Source organism: Hyla sarda, chromosome 1 (genome assembly GCF_029499605.1).
Source record: "Hyla sarda isolate aHylSar1 chromosome 1, aHylSar1.hap1, whole genome shotgun sequence".
Lineage (NCBI taxonomy): Eukaryota > Metazoa > Chordata > Amphibia > Anura > Hylidae > Hyla > Hyla sarda.
The window spans coordinates 4,573,017-4,597,491 of record NC_079189.1 but is presented as its reverse complement, the minus strand read 5'-3'; the positions used below and the strand labels follow the sequence as shown (position 1 = coordinate 4,597,491).

Sequence of the window (24,475 nt, the reverse complement as noted above, 5' to 3'; positions counted from 1 at the left end):
CCCATCTACATTTCCACCATTGTTGTCTCCACCTACATTTCCACCATTGTTGTCCCCATCTACATTTCCACCATTGTTGTCTCCATCTACATTTCCACCATTGTTGTCCCCCCATCTACATTTCCACCATTGTTGTCCCCCCATCTTCATATCCACCACTGTTGTCCCCCATCTACATTTCCACCATTGTTGTCCCCATCTACATTTCCACCATTGTTGTCCCCCATCTACATTTCCACCATTGTTGTCCCCCATCTACATTTCCACCATTGTTGTCCCCCATCTACATTTCCACCATTGTTGTCCTCCATCTACATTTCCACCATTGTTGTCCTCCATCTATATTTCCACCATTGTTGTCCCCCCATCTACATTTCCACCATTGTTGTCCCCCATCTACATTTCCACCATTGTTGTCCCCATCTACATTTCCACCATTGTTGTCCCCCATCTACATTTCCACCATTGTTGTCCCCATCTACATTTCCACCATTGTTGTCCCCATCTACATTTCCACCATTGTTGTCCCCATCTACATTTCCACCATTGTTGTCCCCTCATCTTAATTTCCACCATTGTTGTCCCCCCATCTACATTTCCACCATTGTTGTCCTCCCATCTACATTTCCACCATTGTTGTCCTCCCATCTACATTTCCACCATTGTTTTCCCCATCTACATTTCCACCATTGTTGTCCCCATCTACATTTCCACCATTGTTTTCCCCATCTACATTTCCTCTATTGTTTTCCCCATCTACATTTCCACCATTATTGGCCCCACTCATTGTCTCTCTCCATACACAGGATTACACCATAGTGAAGAAGACATGGGGGGAGTGTTTGGGCCCCAGCAGCCATCTCCATGAGTCAGGAGGACAGAGCAGGGCCTGGGGCCCCATCACGGAGCCTCCACCTCACTCACTGATACATGAGGAGAAGATCCTAGAACTCATCCACAGGATCACTGAGCTGCTGACTGGAGAGGTGACCCTGCTGGGGCATTATACAGTAATGGAGGGGTCTGGTGATGATTAGAGAGGTGACACTGCTGGGACATTATACAGTAATGGAGGGGTCTGGTGATGACTGGAGAGGTGACCCTGCTGGGACATTATATAGTAATGGAGGGGTCTGGTGATGACCGGAGAGGTGACACTGCTGGGACATTATACTGTAATGGAGGGGTCTGATGATGACTGGAGAGGTGACACTGCTGGGACATTATACAGTAATGGAGGGGTCTGGTGATGACTGGAGAGGTGACACTGCTGGGACATTATACAGTAATGGAGGGGTCTGGTGATGACTGGAGAGGTGACACTGCTGGGACATTATACAGTAATGGAGGGGTCTGGTGATGAATAGAGAGGTGACACTGCTGGGACATTATACAGTAATGGAGGGGTCTGGTGATGATTAGAGAGGTGACACTGCTGGGACATTATACAGTAATGGAGGGGTCTGGTGATGACTGGAAAGGTGACACTGCTGGGACATTATACAGTAATGGAGGGGTCTGGTGATGACTGGAGAGGTGACCCTACTGGGACATTATACAGTAATGGAGGGGTCTGGTGATGATTAGAGAGGTGACACTGCTGGGACATTATACAGTAATGGAGGGGTCTGGTCATGACTGGAGAGGTGACACTGCTGGGACATTATACAGTAATGGAGGGGTCTGGTGATGATTAGAGAGGTGACACTGCTGGGACATTATACAGTAATGGAGGGGTCTGATCATGACTGGAGAGGTGACACTGTTGGGACATTATACAGTAATGGAGGGGTCTGGTCATGACTGGAGAGGTGACACTGCTGGGACAATATACAGTAAAGGAGGGGTCTGGTGATGATTAGAGAGGTGACACTGCTGGGACATTATACAGTAATGGAGGGGTCTGGTGATGGAGAGGTGACACTGCTGGGACATTATACAGTAATGGAGGGGTCTGGTGATGGAGAGGTGACACTGCTGGGACATTATACAGTAATGGAGGGGTCTGGTGATGACTGGAGAGGTGACACTGCTGGGACATTATACAGTGATGGAGGGGTCTGGTGATGATTAGAGAGGTGACACTGCTGGGACATTATACAGTAATGGAGGGGTCTGGTGATGACTGGAGAGGTGACACTGCTGGGACATTATACAGTAATGGAGGGGTCTGGTGATGATTAGAGAGGTGACACTGCTGGGACATTATACAGTAATGGAGGGGTCTGGTGATGACTAGAGAGGTGACACTGCTGGGACATTATACAGTAATGGAGGGGTCTGGTGATGACTGGAGAGGTGACACTGCTGGGACATTATACAGTAATGGAGGGGTCTGGTGATGACTGGAGAGGTGACACTGCTGGGACATTATACAGTAATGGAGGGGTCTGGTGATGACTGGAGAGGTAACACTACTGGGACATTATATAGTAATGGAGGGGTCTGGTGATGACTGGAGAGGTGACCCTGCTGGGACATTATACAGTAATGGAGGGGTCTGGTGATGACTGGAGAGGTGACACTGCTGGGACATTATACAGTAATGGAGGGGTCTGGTGATGAATAGAGAGTTGACACTGCTGGACATTATACAGTAATGGAGGGGTCTGGTGATGACTGGAGAGGTGACACTGCAGGAACATTATACAGTAATGGAGGGGTCTGGTGATGACTGGAGAGGTGACACTGCTAGGACATTATACAGTAATGGAGGGGTCTGGTGATGACTGGAGAGGTGACACTGCTGGGACATTATACAGTAATGGAGGGGTCTGGTGATGACTGGAGAGGTGACACTGCTGGGACATTATACAGTAATGGAGGGGTCTGGTGATGACTGGAGAGGTGACACTGCTGGGACATTGTACAGTAATGGAGGGGTCTGGTGATGACTGGAGAGGTGACACTGCTGGGACATTATACAGTAATGGAGGGGTCTGGTGATGACTGGAGAGGTGACACTGCTGGGACATTATACAGTAATGGAGGGGTCTGGTGATGATTAGAGAAGTGACACTGCTGGGACATTATACAGTAATGGAGGGGTCTGGTGATGATTAGAGAGGTGACACTGCTGGGACATTATATAGTAATGGAGGGGTCTGGTGATGATTAGAGAGGTGACATTGCTGGGACATTATACAGTAATGGAGGGGTCTGGTCATGACTGGAGAGGTGACAGTGCTGGGACATTATACAGTAATGGAGGGGTCTGGTGATGACTGGAGAGGTGACACTGCTGGGACATTATACAGTAATGGAGGGGTCTGGTGATGACTGGAGAGGTGACACTGCTGGGACATTATACAGTAATGGAGGGGTCTGGTGATGACTGGAGAGGTGACACTGCTGGGACATTATACAGTAATGGAGGGGTCTGGTGATGACTGGAGAGGTGACACTGCTGGAACATTATACATAATGGAGGGATCTGGTGATGACTGGAGAGGTGACACTGCTGGGACATTATACAGTAGTGGAGGGGTCAGGTGATGACTGGAGAGGTGACACTGCTGGGACATTATACAGTAATGGAGGGGTCTGGTGATGACTGGAGAGGTGACCCTGCTGGGACATTATACAGTAATGGAGGGGTCTGGTGATGATTAGAGAGGTGACAGTGCTGGGACATTATACAGTAATGGAGGGGTCTGGTGATGACTGGAGAGGTGACACTGCTGGGACATTATACAGTAATGGAGGGGTCTGGTGATGGCCGGAGAGGTGACACTGCTGGGACATTATACAGTAATGGAGGGGTCTGGTGATGACTGGAGAGGTGACACTGCTGGGACATTATACAGTAATGGAGGGGTCTGGTGATGATTAGAGAGGTGACACTGCTGGGACATTATACAGTAATGGAGGGGTCTGGTGATGACTGGAGAGGTGACACTGCTGGGACATTATACAGTAATGGAGGGGTCTGGTGATGACTGGAGAGGTGACACTGCTGGGACATTATACAGTAATGGAGGGGTCTGGTGATGACTGGAGAGGTGACCCTGCTGGGACATTATACAGTAATGGAGGGGTCTGGTGACGATTAGAGAGGTGACACTGCTGGGACATTATACAGTAATGGAGGGGTCTGGTGATGACTGGAGAGGTGACACTGCTGGGACATTATACAGTAACGGAGGGGTCTGGTGATGATTAGAGAGGTGACACTGCTGGGACATTATACAGTAATGGAGGGGTCTGGTGATGATTAGAGAGGTGACACTGCTGGGACATTATACAGTAATGGAGGGGTCTGGTGATGATTAGAGAGGTGACACTGCTGGGACATTATATAGTAATGGAGGGGTCTGGTGATGATTAGAGAGGTGACATTGCTGGGACATTATACAGTAATGGAGGGGTCTGGTGATGACTGGAGAGGTGACAGTGCTGGGACATTATACAGTAATGGAGGGGTCTGGTGATGACTGGAGAGGTGACACTGCTGGGACATTATACAGTAATGGAGGGTCTGGTGATGACTGGAGAGGTGACACTGCTGGGACATTATACAGTAATGGAGGGGTCTGGTGATGACTGGAGAGGTGACACTGCTGGGACATTATACAGTAATGGAGGGGTCTGGTGATGACTGGAGAGGTGACACTGCTGGGACATTATACAGTAATGGAGGGGTCTGGTGATGACTGGAGAGGTGACACTGCTGGGACATTGTACAGTAATGGAGGGGTCTGGTGATGACTGGAGAGGTGACACTGCTGGGACATTATACAGTAATGGAGGGGTCTGGTGATGACTGGAGAGGTGACACTGCTGGGACATTATACAGTAATGGAGGGGTCTGGTGATGATTAGAGAAGTGACACTGCTGGGACTTTATACAGTAATGGAGGGGTCTGGTGATGATTAGAGAGGTGACACTGCTGGGACATTATATAGTAATGGAGGGGTCTGGTGATGATTAGAGAGGTGACATTGCTGGGACATTATACAGTAATGGAGGGGTCTGGTGATGACTGGAGAGGTGACAGTGCTGGGACATTATACAGTAATGGAGGGGTCTGGTGATGACTGGAGAGGTGACACTGCTGGGACATTATACAGTAATGGAGGGGTCTGGTGATGACTGGAGAGGTGACACTGCTGGGACATTATACAGTAATGGAGGGGTCTGGTGATGACTGGAGAGGTGACACTGCTGGGACATTATACAGTAATGGAGGGGTCTGGTGATGACTGGAGAGGTGACACTGCTGGAACATTATACATAATGGAGGGATCTGGTGATGACTGGAGAGGTGACACTGCTGGGACATTATACAGTAGTGGAGGGGTCAGGTGATGACTGGAGAGGTGACACTGCTGGGACATTATACAGTAATGGAGGGGTCTGGTGATGACTGGAGAGGTGACCCTGCTGGGACATTATACAGTAATGGAGGGGTCTGGTGATGATTAGAGAGGTGACAGTGCTGGGACATTATACAGTAATGGAGGGGTCTGGTGATGACTGGAGAGGTGACACTGCTGGGACATTATACAGTAATGGAGGGGTCTGGTGATGGCCGGAGAGGTGACACTGCTGGGACATTATACAGTAATGGAGGGGTCTGGTGATGACTGGAGAGGTGACACTGCTGGGACATTATACAGTAATGGAGGGGTCTGGTGATGATTAGAGAGGTGACACTGCTGGGACATTATACAGTAATGGAGGGGTCTGGTGATGACTGGAGAGGTGACCCTGCTGGGACATTATACAGTAATGGAGGGGTCTGGTGACGATTAGAGAGGTGACACTGCTGGGACATTATACAGTAATGGAGGGGTCTGGTGATGACTGGAGAGGTGACACTGCTGGGACATTATACAGTAACGGAGGGGTCTGGTGATGATTAGAGAGGTGACACTGCTGGGACATTATACAGTAATGGAGGGGTCTGGTGATGATTAGAGAGGTGACACTGCTGGGACATTATACAGTAATGGAGGGGTCTGGTGATGATTAGAGAGGTGACACTGCTGGGACATTATACAGTAATGGAGGGGTCTGGTGATGACTGGAGAGGTGACACTGCTGGGACATTATACAGTAATGGAGGAGTCTGGTGATGATTAGAGAGGTGACACTGCTGGGACATTATACAGTAATGGAGGAGTCTGGTGATGATTAGAGAGGTGACACTGCTGGGACATTATACAGTAATGGAGGGGTCTGGTGATAAGAGGTGACACTGCAGGGACATTATACAGTAATGGAGGGGTCTGGTGATGATTAGAGAGGTGACACTGCTGGGACATTATACAGTAATGGAGGGGTCTGGTGATGATTAGAGAGGTGACACTGCTGGGACATTATACAGTAATGGAGGGGTCTGGTGATGATTAGAGAGGTAACACTGCTGGGACATTATACAGTAATGGAGGGGTCTGGTGATGATTAGAGAGGTGACACTGCTGGGACATTATACAGTAATGGAGGGGTCTGGTGGTGATTAGAGAGGTGACACTGCTGGGACATTATACAGTAATGGAGGGGTCTGGTGATGATTAGAGAGGTGACACTGCTGGGACATTATACAGTAATGGAGGGGTCTGGTGATGACTGGAGAGGTGACCCTGCTGGGACATTATACAGTAATGGAGGGGTCAGCTGATCACTGGAGAGGTGACACTGCTGGGACATTATACAGTAATGGAGGGGTCTGGTGATGATTAGAGAGGTGACACTGCTGGGACATTATACAGTAATGGAGGGGTCTGGTGATGACGGTATCATTGTGTGTCAGGTTCCTATAAGGTGTCAGGATGTGGCGGTCTATTTCTCCATGGAGGAGTGGGAGTATGTAGAAGGACACAAGGATCTGTACCAGGACATAGTCATGATGGAGGATCACCGGCCTCTCACATCACAAGGTAAGAAGAGACATATATATAGATATCACTCTCACTGCCTAGTGACATAGAAATCTATCCAGCACTGATGTATTCATTCCCTGTGTGTTCCCTACAGATGGAGTCATTGATAGAAATCCTCCCGAGAGGTGTCCCCTCTTAGATCTACATTACATTAACCCGTCAAGGAAATATTTTATTAGGAACTGACCTATTGTTTAGATCAAATTTTCTTGTAAACTATTTGGTATCTGGTGATGGTTTTTACTAAGTTTCCATTCTGGCCACTAGGCCTTACACTAAGCTGTGACTGTTTTGTACTGATCATTTTCCAGTAATGCCTTTTTATTGTTAGTACAGACAAGGAGTACAGTAAATGTTTACACTGTTATATATATATATATATATAGATATATAAAAATAAAACACTGGATCCACCACCACTCACAGCAGAGATCAGCCTTCCCCTCCCTTTATATAGATAAGACTGGATTCACCACCATTCACAGCAGAGATGAGCCTCACCCTCCCTTTATATAGATAAGACTGGATTCACCACCATTCACAGCAGAGCTCAGCATCATCCCCCTCCCTGTAGATAGATAACACTTGCCAAGACACATTCCACTAAGACATTACTGTCTGTTGCATCCAAATGCCGCATGGCACCCACGCCCACGCTCCTGCGCCCACGCTCCCGCGCCCACGCTCCCGCACCCACACTCCCGCACCCACACTCCTGGACCCGCGCCCACGCTCCCGCGCCCACGCTCCCGCGCCCACGCTCCCGCACCCACACTCCCGCACCCACACTCCTGGACCCGCGCCCACGCTCCCGCGCCCACGCTCCTGTCTATTAGCTGCTGCTTGCGGTGACAGTTCTGTAGGTGTTTCAAGAACATGGGACTATTTCTACATTCATGACCCCAACTGCTGCATCAGATGTTCTCGTGGACCTTTATGAAGGAAAGGGAGACGACCGCCCATAGAGGCGGCAATGATTCGCCACATAGTTTTGTCAAATTTTTGGGATTACTTCCTACTTAGCCCCGTGACCGGCAGGCGGTCGCGATCATTGAGCATTACTGATCCAGAAATCTCTGACTGTGCACCAGTAGTGTAAGAACTCCAGCCGTCTCGCCCGAGAGGCTCCAGCTTTATCTGGAGAGTTCCGTCCTTCCTTCCTTGTTAAAGGGGTATTCCGGGCTTCGACATCTATCCTTTGGATAGGGGATAAGATGTCTGATCGCAGGGACCCCCACGATCTCGGTACAAGCCCCCCCCCCCCCCGGCATTGTGTTCCGGGCGCTGCTCCTGAGATGAGATGTGACGCCCCCTCTTATAGACATGAAAGGAGGGGGAGTGACTTTACAAGGGGGCTGCACAAGATCGTGGGGGTCCCAGTGGGACCTCTGCTATAAGATGTCTAAGGCCCGAATACCCCTTTTAGGATGTATCTTTTAAGGATTAGGTCCCCGAGGCTATTGGGACAGACTTAGAGGTAAGTATAGGTTATGTTTAAAGGGGTGCTCCAGCATTCTGAACATTTTCTTCAGAATGCTGGGAGCTGGAGGCCATGATCGTGATGTCACGGCCACGCCACGCCCCCTCTATTCATGTCTATGGGAGGGAGCGTGGCAGGAGGGGGCGTGACCATGACGGCACGACCACTGCTTTAGGAGATTGGAGGGGGCCCCAGCAGCGGGACCCTCACGATCAGACATCTTATCCCCTATCCTTTGGAAAGGTGATAAGATGTCTAGCTGCGGAGTACCCCTTTAAGGCCTAATCGAAATGTTTTAAATCTCTTCACTAAGTGGTTTGAAATTTATAAAAATAACAAATTCTGTGTTTTATCCCAACAGAAAATCTCAGAAAATATTCTGAAGAAAACTTCATGTTATCCCTGAATGATAAAGTAGAAGATGAAGATATGATGGAGCGCTCCTCAGGAGAAGACCTCCTTACCCCTAATGTCCATCCAGATCTATCCTGTAATAATCCACCTGATCATGAGGAACCTTCTCCTGACCAATCACAGATCACAAGGACACATCCTAAACAGAGGAAAAGGTTTCTAAAAAGCTCAAGTCTTTTAACACAGAGAAAGCACACAGGAGAGAATTTATATTCATGTTCAGAATGTGGGAAATGCTTTACAAGTAAATCAGATCTGGTTATACATGAGAGAAGTCACACAGGAGAAAAGACCCATTCATGTTCAGAATGTGGGAGATGTTTTGCATTTAAATCACAGCTTGTTAAACATGAGCGCAGTCACACAGGAGAGAAGCCTTATTCTTGTTCAGAATGTGTGAAATGTTTTACAAGTAAATCAAATCTTATTACGCATGAGAGAAGTCACACAGGAGAAAAGCCGTATTCATGTTCAGAATGTGGAAAATCTTTTATTACTAAAGTCAAACTAAGAAATCACCACAGAATTCACACAGGGGAGAAGCCATTTGCATGTTCAGAATGTGGAAAAGGTTTCATTACTAAAGTCAATCTAAGGATTCACCAGAGAATTCACACTGGAGAAAAGCCATATTCATGTTCAGAGTGCGGTAAATGTTTTACAAATAGATCTTATGTTCTTACACATGAGAGAATTCACTCAGGAGAGAAGAGGTATTCCTGTTCAGAATGTGGGAAATGCTTTATTACAAATGTTAAACTAAGGAATCATCATAAAACTCACACAGAGGACAAGCCATATTCATGTTCACAATGCGGGAAATGTTTTAAAGATAAATCAAGTATTGTTAGACATGAGAGAATTCACACAGGAGAAAAGCCCTATTCATGTTCACAATGTGGGAAATGTTTCGTAAATCAATCAGACCTTGTTAGACATGAGAGAAGTCACACAGGAGAGAAACCTTATTCGTGTTCAGAATGTGGTAAATGTTTTGTGAATCAATCAGACCTTGTTAGACATGAGAGAATTCACTCAGGAGAGAAGCTACATTCGTGTTCAGATTGTGGGAAACGTTTTATAAATCAATCAAATCTTGTTAGACATAAACGAATTCACACAGGAGAGAAGCCATATTCGTGTCCAGAATGTGGGAAATGTTTTACAAACAAATCACATCTTGTTTCTCATGGGAGAACTCACTCCGGAGAGAAGTCCTTTAGCAGCGTTGACCTTCATCCGTCTTCCGCTCTTACAGGTTCTGAGTATCGCTTGAATTTGTAAATATCATAAATTTTATAAAGAAGTTCTACGTTGTGGTGACTCAGTGCCGTCGCCTTCCCTAATTCTATATAACCCCCTAACCTGTAGTGATCGGACTGCCCCACGCTTTTTTTTTTTCTATCTTGGATTATCACGTGCTGTACATATTATCAGACTGATTCTTAGATGTTATAGATAGTAATATTTTAAGTAACCTTTTAGATCATTTTAACAATATCTAAAAGATCCCGTTGTACGTTAGTTGGATTACATGTATGTTATGGTTTATCCTTCATTAATAAACTGTAATAGAATGGGACAGTCTTGTCGCCCGTGCATACTTGGAGTAAAAAAAAGAGAGGAGGTAAGTAGCTGTTTAGTCCTACCATTTTTTTTTTTTTAGGCAGTTTTGGGGGGTGACCCAGCTATGGATGTGGGAATCAACAACATACATGGTGTTCTCTGATAAGGAATAAATGGAATACTTGGTCACCAAGACCTCCTCAACCTAATGCAGATCTTATCTTATTGGTTGTCCGTCGCCCCACCGGGTCACACTTGGTACTCCGGCTTCCGTCAAGTACCTCTGGGTGGGTCCCCGGTTTCGGCACCAAGGTTGATAGGGAAACTTAGCCCAAGTTCTGGGTTACCCACTGTGAGGTCTGAATTGGAAGCTTTTGTCTGACCGGTCAGAAATACATAACATAACCACATACAAAGGCTGTATGTTAGGCTTGAGAAGAATCTGGGTGGGGGTGAGTGGTAATGCAGGTAGGTCAAGACAGCTAGTGGTTGTGGGAGATTCTATGATCAGGAACATAGGGAATACTTGGTCACCAAGACCTCCTCAACCTAATGCAGATCTTATCTTATTGGTTGTCCGTCGCCCCACCGGGTTTCACTGCTTGTGGTCTGAGAAGGTCACACCTGGTACTTCTGCTTCCATCACGTACCTCTGGGTGGGTCCCGGGTTTCGGCACCAAGGTTGATAGGGAAACTTAGCCCAAGTTTTGGGTTACCCACTGTGAGGGGGGGGGGGGGGGGGTACTGCAGGTTGGCCAAGACAGCTATTTGTTATGAGGGATTCTATGATCAGGAATTGGGTAGAATAATTTGATGCCAAGGTCGCCTCATCCTGTTTGCTGTCTCCCAGAAGACCCGTCTGTCGTGGTCCATATGGGAACCAATGACAGAATACTAGGGGGGGGAGGTCCCAAAGGGAAACATTATAGAGAACTAGGTGTCAGGCTGAAGGGGAGGACCCATAAGATTATATGCTCAGCAATGGTGCCATGCAGGAGTGAGCAGGATCTGCTCTTGGTTTCTGGGGTGTCTCTGATTTCCCTGAGAAAGACATGGGATGGAGAGTGACCCCATAAGTATCAGCATGAGATGGGTTGTTTTTTTAAGGTGGACCACCACAGCACACACTGACTCAATGCTCTTGTAGAATATGCATGGTCGGCTTGAAAAGAATCCATGGCCGGCTGGCTTAATTGTTTGACTGGTTTCGTTGGCTTGGGTAGCTTCGTCAGCTTCCATTATGTTGTAGGAGAATAGTTATACTCCTATGGTATCCCACAGTGGCCCGCCTTTTGTGGGGCCGATGACCTGGTCCTCTGCGTCACTTCTGGTGCACCTGATGAGACCTCTGTCTTTAGTGTGGGACACGTAAGGTTACATCCCTCACACATCAGCGTTCAGCCAGTCACTGGACCGGACTCGTGCCGAGCTCTTCCTCCACCTTTCCCAAACAGAGCGATGTTTTGCACCAGGGGGCTCCCGCCCAGCGGAGGAGGAAGGAAGACCGATCTGGAGAAGGAGACCCCGATAAACCTTCCCTTGTTAGTTGCTCACATTGGCCTTCTGATGGCGAACTGCCAGGTAATTTGTTATATCTGTTACTGTATCTAAGTCTATACTGAATGTATCTAAGCCTGTAGTGAAGCCTTTAATTGTTCCTGCTGTGATTTTTCCCAATATTTTTAGAATAGGCCATTGCTTTGTACAGACAATGGCTTCTCAAGGATAAAATGTTTTTTTATACCCCTTAACCCCTTGTTACCCCTTAACGACAATGGACGTAAATGTACATCATGGTCCGGTGATACTTAACGCACCATGGCGTAAATTTGCGCTCCGCCATGACCACGAGCATCAGACCGGTGCTTGCATCATGCGGGGCAGGTCCCGGCTCCTATCAGCAACCAGGGACCCACCGGTAATGGCGGACATCTGCAATCGCACGGATGTCCGCCATTAACCCCTCAGATGCCGTGATCAATACAGATTCACTTTTGGTGACATATTATAAGAATGTCTAATCTGTAATTTGATCCTTCTGGAGATTTTTCCATCTTTCCTTGGCTTCTTTATGCATTAATACACATTTATACCTGGGGGGCCCAAACTTTTCATCCCCACTGTATATACTTAAACGAAAATAACAAATGAGTATGTAAAAATATAGTATATAAGAATATATAGTATCTAGAAATCTCAACGCTGATCATATAATCTCCTTACTACTGTGGGGACACACTGTAACAAACCTCCTCCTCATATAATCACCTTACTTCTGGGGTGACACACTGTAACAAACCTCCTTCTCATGTAATCTCCTTACTACTGAGGTGACACACTGTAACAAACCTCCTCCTCATGTAATCTCCTTACTACTGGGATGACACACTGTAACAAACCTCCTCCTCATGTAATCTCCTTACTACTGGGGTGACACACTGTAACAAACCTCCTCCTCATGTAATCTCCTTACTACTGGGGTAACACACTGTAACAAACCTCCTCCTCATGTAATCTTCTCACTACTGGGGTGACACACTGTAACAAACCTCCTCCTCATGTAATCTCCTTAATACTGGGGTGACACACTGTAACAAACCTCCTCCTCATGTAATCTCCTCAATACTGGGGTGACACACTGTAACAAACCTCCTCCCCGTGTAATCTCTTTACTACTGGGGTGACACACTGTAACAAACCTCCTCCTCATGTAATCTCCTTACTACAGGGGTGACACACTGTAACAAACCTCCTCCTCCTCATGTAATTTCCTTACTACTGGGGTGACACATTGTAACAAACCTCCTCCTCGTGTAATCTCCTTACTACTGGGGTGACACACTGTAACAAACCCCCTCCTTGTGTAATCTCCTTACTACTGGGGTGACACACTGTAACAAACCTCCTCCTCATGTAATCTCCTTACTACTGGGGTGACACACTGTAACAAACCTCCTCCTCATGTAATCTCCTTACTTCTGGGGTGACACACTGTAACAAACCTCCTCCTCGTGTAATATCCTTACTACTGGGGTGACACACTGTAACAAACCTCCTCCTCATGAAATCTCCTTACTACTGGGGTGACACTGTAACAAACCTCCTCTTCATGTAATCTCCTTACTACTGGGGTAACACACTGTAACAAACCTCCTCCTCATGTAATCTTCTCACTACTGGGGTGACACACTGTAACAAACCTCCTCCTCATGTAATCTCCTTAATACTGGGGTGACACACTGTAACAAACCTCCTCCTCATGTAATCTCCTCAATACTGGGGTGACACACTGTAACAAACCTCCTCCCCATGTAATCTCTTTACTACAGGGGTGACACACTGTAACAAACCTCCTCCTCATGTAATCTCCTTACTACAGGGGTGACACACTGTAACAAACCTCCTCCTCCTCATGTAATTTCCTTACTACTGGGGTGACACATTGTAACAAACCTCCTCCTCGTGTAATCTCCTTACTACTGGGATGACACACTGTAACAAACCCCCTCCTTGTGTAATCTCCTTACTACTGGGGTGACACACTGTAACAAACCTCCTCCTCATGTAATCTCCTTACTACTGGGGTGACACACTGTAACAAACCTCCTCCTCATGTAATCTCCTTACTTCTGGGGTGACACACTGTAACAAACCTCCTCCTCGTGTAATATCCTTACTACTGGGGTGACACACTGTAACAAACCTCCTCCTCATGAAATCTCCTTACTACTGGGGTGACACTGTAACAAACCTCCTCTTCATGTAATCTCCTTACTACTGGGGTGACACATTGTAACAAACCTCCTCCTCGTGTAATCTCCTTACTACTGGGGTGACACACTGTAACAAACCCCCTCCTTGTGTAATCTCCTTACTACTGGGGTGACACACTGTAACAAACCTCCTCCTCATGTAATCTCCTTACTACTGGGGTGACACACTGTAACAAACCTCCTCCTCATGTAATCTCCTTACTTCTGGGGTGACACACTGTAACAAACCTCCTCCTCGTGTAATATCCTTACTACTGGGGTGACACACTGTAACAAACCTCCTCCTCATGAAATCTCCTTACTACTGGGGTGACACTGTAACAAACCTCCTCTTCATGTAATCTCCTTACTACTGGGGTGACACACTGTAACAAACCTCCTCCTCATGTAATCTTCTCACTACTGGGGTGACACACTGTAACAAACCTCCTCCTCATGTAATCTCCTTAATACTGGGGTGACACACTGTAACAAACCTCCTCCTCATGTAATCTCCTCAATACTGGGGTGACACACTGTAACAAACCTCCTCCCCATGTAATCTCTTTACTACAGGGGTGACACACTGTAACAAACCTCCTCCTCATGTAATCTCCTTACTACAGGGGTGACACACTGTAACAAACCTCCTCCTCCTCATGTAATTTCCTTACTACTGGGGTGACACATTGTAACAAACCTCCTCCTCGTGTAATCTCCTTACTACTGGGGTGACACACTGTAACAAACCCCCTCCTTGTGTAATCTCCTTACTACTGTGGTGACACACTGTAACAAACCTCCTCCTCATGTAATCTCCTTACTACTGGGGTGACACACTGTAACAAACCTCCTCCTCATGTAATCTCCTTACTTCTGGGGTGACACACTGTAACAAACCTCCTCCTCATGTAATATCCTTACTACTGGGGTGACACACTGTAACAAACCTCCTCCTCATGAAATCTCCTTACTACTGGGGTGACACTGTAACAAACCTCCTCTTCATGTAATCTCCTTACTACTGGGGTAACACACTGTAACAAACCTCCTCCTCATGTAATCTTCTCACTACTGGGGTGACACACTGTAACAAACCTCCTCCTCATGTAATCTCCTTAATACTGGGGTGACACACTGTAACAAACCTCCTCCTCATGTAATCTCCTTAATACTGGGGTGACACACTGTAACAAACCTCCTCCTCATGTAATCTCCTCAATACTGGGGTGACACACTGTAACAAACCTCCTCCCCATGTAATCTCTTTACTACAGGGGTGACACACTGTAACAAACCTCCTCCTCATGTAATCTCCTTACTACAGGGGTGACACACTGTAACAAACCTCCTCCTCCTCATGTAATTTCCTTACTACTGGGGTGACACATTGTAACAAACCTCCTCATGTAATCTCCTTACTTCTGGGGTGACACACTGTAACAAACCTCCTCATGTAATCTCCTTACTACTGGGGTGACACACTGTAACAAACCTCGTCCTCATGTAATCTCCTTACTACTGGGGTGACACACTGTAACAAACCTCCTCCTCATTTAATCTCCTTACTACTGTGGGGACACACTGTAACAAACCTCCTCCTCATATAATCACCTTACTTCTGGGGTGACACACTGTAACAAACCTCCTTCTCATGTAATCTCCTTACTACTGAGGTGACACACTGTAACAAACCTCCTCCTCATGTAATCTCCTTACTACTGGGCTGACACACTGTAACAAACCTCCTCCTCATGTAATCTCCTTACTACTGGGGTGACACACTGTAACAATCCTCCTCCTCATGTAATATCCTTACTACTGGGGTAACACACTGTAACAAACCTCCTCCTCATGTAATCTTCTCAATACTGGGGTGACACACTGTTACAAACCTCCTCCTCATGTAATCTCCTTAATACTGGGGTGACACACTGTAACAAACCTCCTCCTCATGTAATCTCCTCAATACTGGGGTGACACACTGTAACAAACCTCCTCCCCATGTAATCTCTTTACTACAGGGGTGACACACTGTAACAAACCTCCTCCTCATGTAATCTCCTTACTACAGGGGTGACACACTGTAACAAACCTCCTCCTCCTCATGTAATTTCCTTACTACTGGGGTGACACATTGTAACAAACCTCCTCCTCGTGTAATCTCCTTACTACTGGGGTGACACACTGTAACAAACCCCCTCCTTGTGTAATCTCCTTACTACTGGGGTGACACACTGTAACAAACCTCCTCCTCATGTAATCTCCTTACTACTGGGGTGACACACTGTAACAAACCTCCTCCTCATGTAATCTCCTTACTTCTGGGGTGACACACTGTAACAAACCTCCTCCTCGTGTAATATCCTTACTACTGGGGTGATACACTGTAACAAACCTCCTCCTCATGAAATCTCCTTACTACTGGGGTGACACTGTAACAAACCTCCTCTTCATGTAATCTCCTTACTACTGGGGTAACACACCTCCTCCTCATGTAATCTTCTCACTACTGGGGTGACACACTGTAACAAACCTCCTCCTCATGTAATCTTAATACTGGGGTGACACACTGTAACAAACCTCCTCCTCATGTAATCTCCTTAATACTGGGGTGACACACTGTAACAAACCTCCTCCTCATGTAATCTCCTCAATACTGGGGTGACACACTGTAACAAACCTCCTCCCCATGTAATCTCTTTACTACAGGGGTGACACACTGTAACAAACCTCCTCCTCATGTAATCTCCTTACTACAGGGGTGACACACTGTAACAAACCTCCTCCTCCTCATGTAATTTCCTTACTACTGGGGTGACACATTGTAACAAACCTCCTCATGTAATCTCCTTACTTCTGGGGTGACACACTGTAACAAACCTCCTCATGTAATCTCCTTACTACTGGGGTGACACACTGTAACAAACCTCGTCCTCATGTAATATCCTTACTACTGGGGTGACACACTGTAACAAACCTCCTCCCCATGTAATCTCTTTACTACAGGGGTGACACACTGTAACAAACCTCCTCCTCATGTAATCTCCTTACTACTGTGGGGACACACTGTAACAAACCTCCTCCTCATATAATCTCCTTACTACTGGGGTGACACACTGTAACAAACCTCCTTCTCATGTAATCTCCTTACTACTGAGGTGACACACTGTAACAAACCTTCTCCTCATGTAATCTCCTTACTACTGGGCTGACACACTGTAACAAACCTCCTCCTCATGTAATCTCCTTACTACTGGGGTGACACACTGTAACAAACCTCCTCCTCATGTAATCTCCTTACTACTGGGGTAACACACTGTAACAAACCTCCTCCTCATGTAATCTTCTCACTACTGGGGTGACACACTGTAACAAACCTCCTCCTCATGTAATCTCCTTAATACTGGGGTGACACACTGTAACAAACCTCCTCCTCATGTAATCTCCTCAATACTGGGGTGACACACTGTAACAAACCTCCTCCCCATGTAATCTCTTTACTACAGGGGTGACACACTGTAACAAACCTCCTCCTCATGTAATCTCCTTACTACAGGGGTGACACACTGTAACAAACCTCCTCCTCCTCATGTAATTTCCTTACTAATGGGGTGACACATTGTAACAAACCTCCTCCTCGTGTAATCTCCTTACTACTGGGGTGACACACTGTAACAAACCCCCTCCTTGTGTAATCTCCTTACTACTGGGGTGACACACTGTAACAAACCTCCTCCTCATGTAATCTCCTTACTACTGGGGTGACACACTGTAACAAACCTCCTCCTCATGTAATCTCCTTACTTCTGGGGTGACACACTGTAACAAACCTCCTCCTCGTGTAATCTCCTTACTACTGGGGTGACACACTGTAACAAACCTCCTCCTCATGAAATCTCCTTACAACTTGGGTGACACTGTAACAAACCTCCTTCATGTAATCTCCTTACTACTGGGGTAACACACTGTAACAAACCTCCTCCTCATGTAATCTTCTCACTACTGGGGTGACACACTGTAACAAACCTCCTCCTCATGTAATCTCCTTAATACTGGGGTGACACACTGTAACAAACCTCCTCCTCATGTAATCTCCTTAATACTGGGGTGACACACTGTAACAAACCTCCTCCTCATGTAATCTCCTCAATACTGGGGTGACACACTGTAACAAACCTCCTCCCCATGTAATCTCTTTACTACAGGGGTGACACACTGTAACAAACCTCCTCCTCATGTAATCTCCTTACTACAGGGGTGACACACTGTAACAAACCTCCTCCTCCTCATGTAATTTCCTTACTACTGGGGTGACACATTGTAACAAACCTCCTCATGTAATCTCCTTACTTCTGGGGTGACACACTGTAACAAACCTCCTCATGTAATCTCCTTACTACTGGGGTGACACACTGTAACAAACCTCGTCCTCATGTAATATCCTTACTACTGGGGTGACACACTGTAACAAACCTCCTCCTCATGTAATCTCCTTACTACTGGGGTGACACACTGTAACAAACCTCCTCCCCATGTAATCTCTTTACTACAGGGGTGACACACTGTAACAAACCTCCTCCTCATGTAATCTCCTTACTACAGGGGTGACACACTGTAACAAACCTCCTCCCCATGTAATCTCCTTACTACTGGGGTGACACACTGTAACAAACCTCCTCCTCATGTAATTTCCTTACTACTGGGGTGACACACTGTAACAAACCTCCTCCCCACGTAATCTCCTTACTACTGGGGTGACACACTGTAACAAACCTCCTCCTCATGTAATCTCCTTACTACTGGGGTGACACACTGTAACAAACCTCCTCCTCCTCATGTAAACTTCTTACTACTGGGGTGACACACTGTAACAAACCTCCTCCTCATGTAATCTTCTCACTACTGGGGTGACACACTGTAACAAACCTCCTCATGTAATCTCCTTACTACTGGGGTGACGCACTGTAACAAACCTCCTCATATAATCTCCTTACTACTGGGGTGACACACTGTAACAAACCTCCTCCTCATGTAATCTCCTTACTACTGGGGTAACACACTGTAACAAACCTCCTCCTCATGTAATCTCCTTACTACTGGGGTGACACAATGTAACATACCCCCTCCTCATGTAATCTCCTTACTACTGGGGTGACACACTGAGGAGTTGAGATCTCCACACACAACTAAACGTAAGATTTGTGATGATGTCACAATCATGTGACCTGTACATATGGGGGCGGAGCCCAGGAGGTTAGGTCAGATTGTGGATGAAGGACCTGTGAGGATGGTCATGTGACAGGAGTGGGCGGAGCTCAACAGTTCAAAACGAGACGTTTTCTAAAGTAATCTTATATGTGGAGGTTTGTACAGTGTGATAAGTGAGGATGTGTATGTGATATATGATGTGGTCCCTGTATGATATATATAATAAGTGAGGATGTGTATGTGATATATGATGTGATCCCTGTATAATATATAATAAGTGAGGATGTGTATGTGATATATGATGTGATCCCTGTATGATATATATATAATAAGTGAGGATGTGTATGTGATATATGATGTGACCCCTGTATGATATATATGATAAGTGAGGATGTGTATGTGATATATGATGTGATCCCTGTATGATATATATATATAATAAGTGAGGATGTGTATGTGATATATGATGTGATCCCTGTATGATATATATATAAGTGAGGATGTGTATGTGATATATGATGTGATCCCTGTATGATATATATAATAAGTGAGGATGTGTATGTGATATATGATGTGATCCCTGTATGATATATATAATAAGTGAGGATGTGTATGTGATATATGATGTGATCCCTGTATGATATATATAATAAGTGAGGATGTGTATGTGATATATGATGTGACCCCTGTATGATATATATAATAAGTGAGGATGTGTATGTGATATATGATGTGATCCCTGTATGATATATATAATAAGTGAGGATGTGTATGTGATACATGATGTGATCCCTGTATGATATATATAATAAGTGAGGATGTGTATGTGATATATGATGTGATCCCTGTATAATATATAATAAGTGAGGATGTGTATGTGATATATGATGTGATCCCTGTATGATATATATAATAAGTGAGGATGTGTATGTGATATATGATGTGATCCCTGTATGATATATATAATAAGTGAGGATGTGTATGTGATATATGATGTGATCCCTGTATGATATATATAATAAGTGAGGATGTGTATGTGATATATGATGTGATCCCTGTATGATATATATAATAAGTGAGGATGTGTATGTGATATATGATGTGGCCCCTGTATGATATATAATAAGTGAGGATGTGTATGTGATATATGATGTGATCCCTGTATGATATATAATAAGTGAGGATGTGTATGTGATATATGATGTGGCCCCTGTATGATATATATAATAAGTGAGGATGTGTATGTGATATATGATGTGGCTCCTGTATGATATATATAATAAGTGAGGATGTGTATGTGATATATGATGTGGCCCCTGTATAATATATAATAAGTGAGGATGTGTATGTGATATATGATGTGGCCCCTGTATGATATATATAATAAGTGAGGATGTGTATGTGATATATGATGTGGTTCCTGTATGATATATATAATAAGTGAGGATGTGTATGTGATATATGATGTGACCCCTGTATGATATATAATAAGTAAGGATGTGTATGTGATATATGATGTGACCCCTGTATGATATATATAATAAGTGAGGATGTGTATGTGATATATGATCCCTGTATGATATATATATAATAAGTGAGGATGTGTATGTGATATATGATGTGACCCCTGTATGATATATAATAAGTAAGGATGTGTATGTGATATATGATGTGACCCCTGTATGATATATATAATAAGTGAGGATGTGTATGTGATATATGATGTGACCCCTGTATGATATATATAATAAGTGAGGATGTGTATGTGATATATGATGTGATCCCTGTATGATATATATAATAAGTGAGGATGTGTATGTGATATATGATGTGGTCCCTGTATGATATATAATAAGTGAGGATGTGTATGTGATATATGATGTGACCCCTGTATGATATATATAATAAGTGAGGATGTGTATGTGACATATGATGTGATCCCTGTATGATATATATATAATAAGTGAGGATGTGTATGTGACATATGATGTGGCCCCTGTATGATATATATAATAAGTGAGGATGTGTATGTGATATATGATGTGATCCCTGTATGATATATATAATAAGTGAGGATGTGTATGTGATATATGATGTGATCCCTGTATGATATATATAATAAGTGAGGATGTGTATGTGATATATGATGTGGCCCCTGTATGATATATATAATAAGTGAGGATGTGTATGTGATATATGATGTGGCCCCTGTATGATATATAATAAGTGAGGATGTGTATGTGATATATGATGTGACCCCTGTATGATATATAATAAGTGAGGATGTGTATGTGATATATGATGTGACCCCTGTATGATATATAATAAGTGAGGATGTGTATGTGATATATGATGTGACCCCTGTATGATATATATAATAAGTGAGGATGTGTATGTGATATATGATGTGATCCCTGTATGATATATATAATAAGTGAGGATGTGTATGTGATATATGATGTGATCCCTGTATGATATATATAATAAGTGAGGATGTGTATGTGATATATGATGTGATCCCTGTATGATATATATAATGAGTGAGGATGTGTATGTGATATATGATGTGGCCCCTGTATGATATGTATATAATAAGTGAGGATGTGTATGTGATATATGATGTGACCTCTGTATGATATATATAATAAGTGAGGATGTGTATGTGATATATGATGTGACCTCTGTATGATATATATAAGTGAGGATGTGTATGTGATATATGATGTGACCCCTGTATGATATATATAATAAGTGAGGATGTGTATGTGATATATGATGTGGCCCCTGTATGATATATATATAATAAGTGAGGATGTGTATGTGATATATGATGTGACCCCTGTATGATATATATAATAAGTGAGGATGTGTATGTGATATATGATGTGGTTCCTGTATGATATATATATATAATAAGTGAGGATGTGTATGTGATATATGATGTGGTTCCTGTATGATATATATATATATATATATATATATATATATATATAAAATAAGTGAGGATGTGTATGTGATATATGATGTGACCCCTGTATGATATATAATAAGTGAGGATGTGTATGTGATTTATCATGTGGTCCCTGTATGATATATAAGTGAGGATGTGTATGTGATATATGATGTGACCCCTGTATGATATATATAATAAGTGAGGATGTGTATGTGATATATGATGTGACCCCTGTATGATATATATAATAAGTGAGGATGTGTATGTGATATATGATGTGGCCCCTGTATGATATATATATAATAAGTGAGGATGTGTATGTGATATATGATGTGACCCCTGTATGATATATAAGTGAGGATGTGTATGTGACATATGATGTGGCCCCTGTATGATATATAAGTGAGGATGTGTATGTGATATATGATGTGGCCCCTGTATGATATATATAATAAGTGAGGATGTGTATGTGATATATGATGTGACCCCTGTATGATATATAATAAGTGAGGATGTGTATGTGATATATGATGTGACCCCTGTATGATATATATAATAAGTGAGGATGTGTATGTGATATATGATGTGGCCCCTGTATGATATATATAATAAGTGAGGATGTGTATGTGATATATGATGTGACCCCTGTATGATATATAATAAGTGAGGATGTGTATGTGATATATGATGTGGCCCCTGTATGATATATATATAATAAGTGAGGATGTGTATGTGATATATGATGTGATCCCTGTATGATATATATAATAAGTGAGGATGTGTATGTGATATATGATGTGACCCCTGTATGATATATATATAATAATTGAGGATGTGTATCTGATATATGATGTGATCCCTGTATGATATATAATAAGTGAGGATGTGTATGTGATATATGATGTGACCCCTGTATGATATATATATAATAAGTGAGGATGTGTATGTGATATATGATGTGACCCCTGTATGATATATATAATAAGTGAGGATGTGTATGTGATATATGATGTGATCCCTGTATGATATATATAATAAGTGAGGATGTGTATGTGATATATGATGTGACCCCTGTATGATATATATATATAATAAGTGAGGATGTGTATCTGATATATGATGTGATCCCTGTATGATATATAATAAGTGAGGATGTGTATGTGATATATGATGTGACCCCTGTATGATATATATATAATAAGTGAGGATGTGTATGTGATATATGATGTGGTCCCTGTATGATATATAATAAGTGAGGATGTGTATGTGATATATGATGTTAACCCTGTATGATATATAATAAGTGAGGATGTGTATGTGATATATGATGTGGCCCCTGTATGATATATATAAGTGAGGATGTGTATGTGATATATGATGTGATCCCTGTATGATATATAATAAGTGAGGATGTGTATGTGATATATGATGTGACCCCTGTATGATATATATAATAAGTGAGGATGTGTATGTGATATATGATGTGATCCCTGTATGATATATATAATAAGTGAGGATGTTTATGTGATATATGATGTGATCCCTGTATGATATATATAATAAGTGAGGATGTGTATGTGATATATGATGTGGCCCCTGTATGATATATATAATAAGTGAGGATGTGTATGTGATACATGATGTGATCCCTGTATGATATATATATAATAAGTGAGGATGTGTATGTGATATATGATGTGTCCCCTGTATGATATATATAATAAGTGAGGATGTTTATGTGATATATGATGTGATCCCTGTATGATATATATAAGAAGTGAGGGTGTGTATGTGATATATGATGTGGCCCCTGTATGATATATATAATAAGTGAGGATGTGTATGTGATATATGATGTGGTCCCTGTATGATATATATATATAATAAGTGAGGATGTGTATGTGATATATGATGTGGCCCCTGTATGATATATATCATAAGTGAGGATGTGTATGTGATATATGATGTGGCCCCTGTATGATATATATAATAAGTGAGGATGTGTATGTGACATATGATGTGGTCCCTGTATGATATATAATAAGTGAGGATGTGTATGTGATATTATATATATCATACAGGGAGCACATCATATATCACATACACATCCTCATTTATTATATATATCATACAGGGACCACATCATATGTCACATACACATCCTCACTTATTATATATATCATACAGGGGCCACATCATATATCACATACACAT

General features: G+C 43.5%; 1 protein-coding gene across 1 annotated transcript in view; it reads left to right on the top strand.

The window, feature by feature from the left end:
• The window catches only part of LOC130306607 (zinc finger protein 420-like), a 54,780-nt gene that overhangs the window by 12,304 nt on the left and 18,001 nt on the right, over positions 1-24,475 (top strand). The window contains exons 3-6 of the mRNA XM_056552114.1: positions 807-986; positions 6,756-6,882; positions 8,727-10,059; positions 11,740-11,926. Coding sequence (XP_056408089.1) covers positions 807-986; positions 6,756-6,882; positions 8,727-10,059; positions 11,740-11,926 — 1,827 coding nt within the window. The remainder of the gene's footprint in view (positions 1-806; positions 987-6,755; positions 6,883-8,726; positions 10,060-11,739; positions 11,927-24,475) is intronic.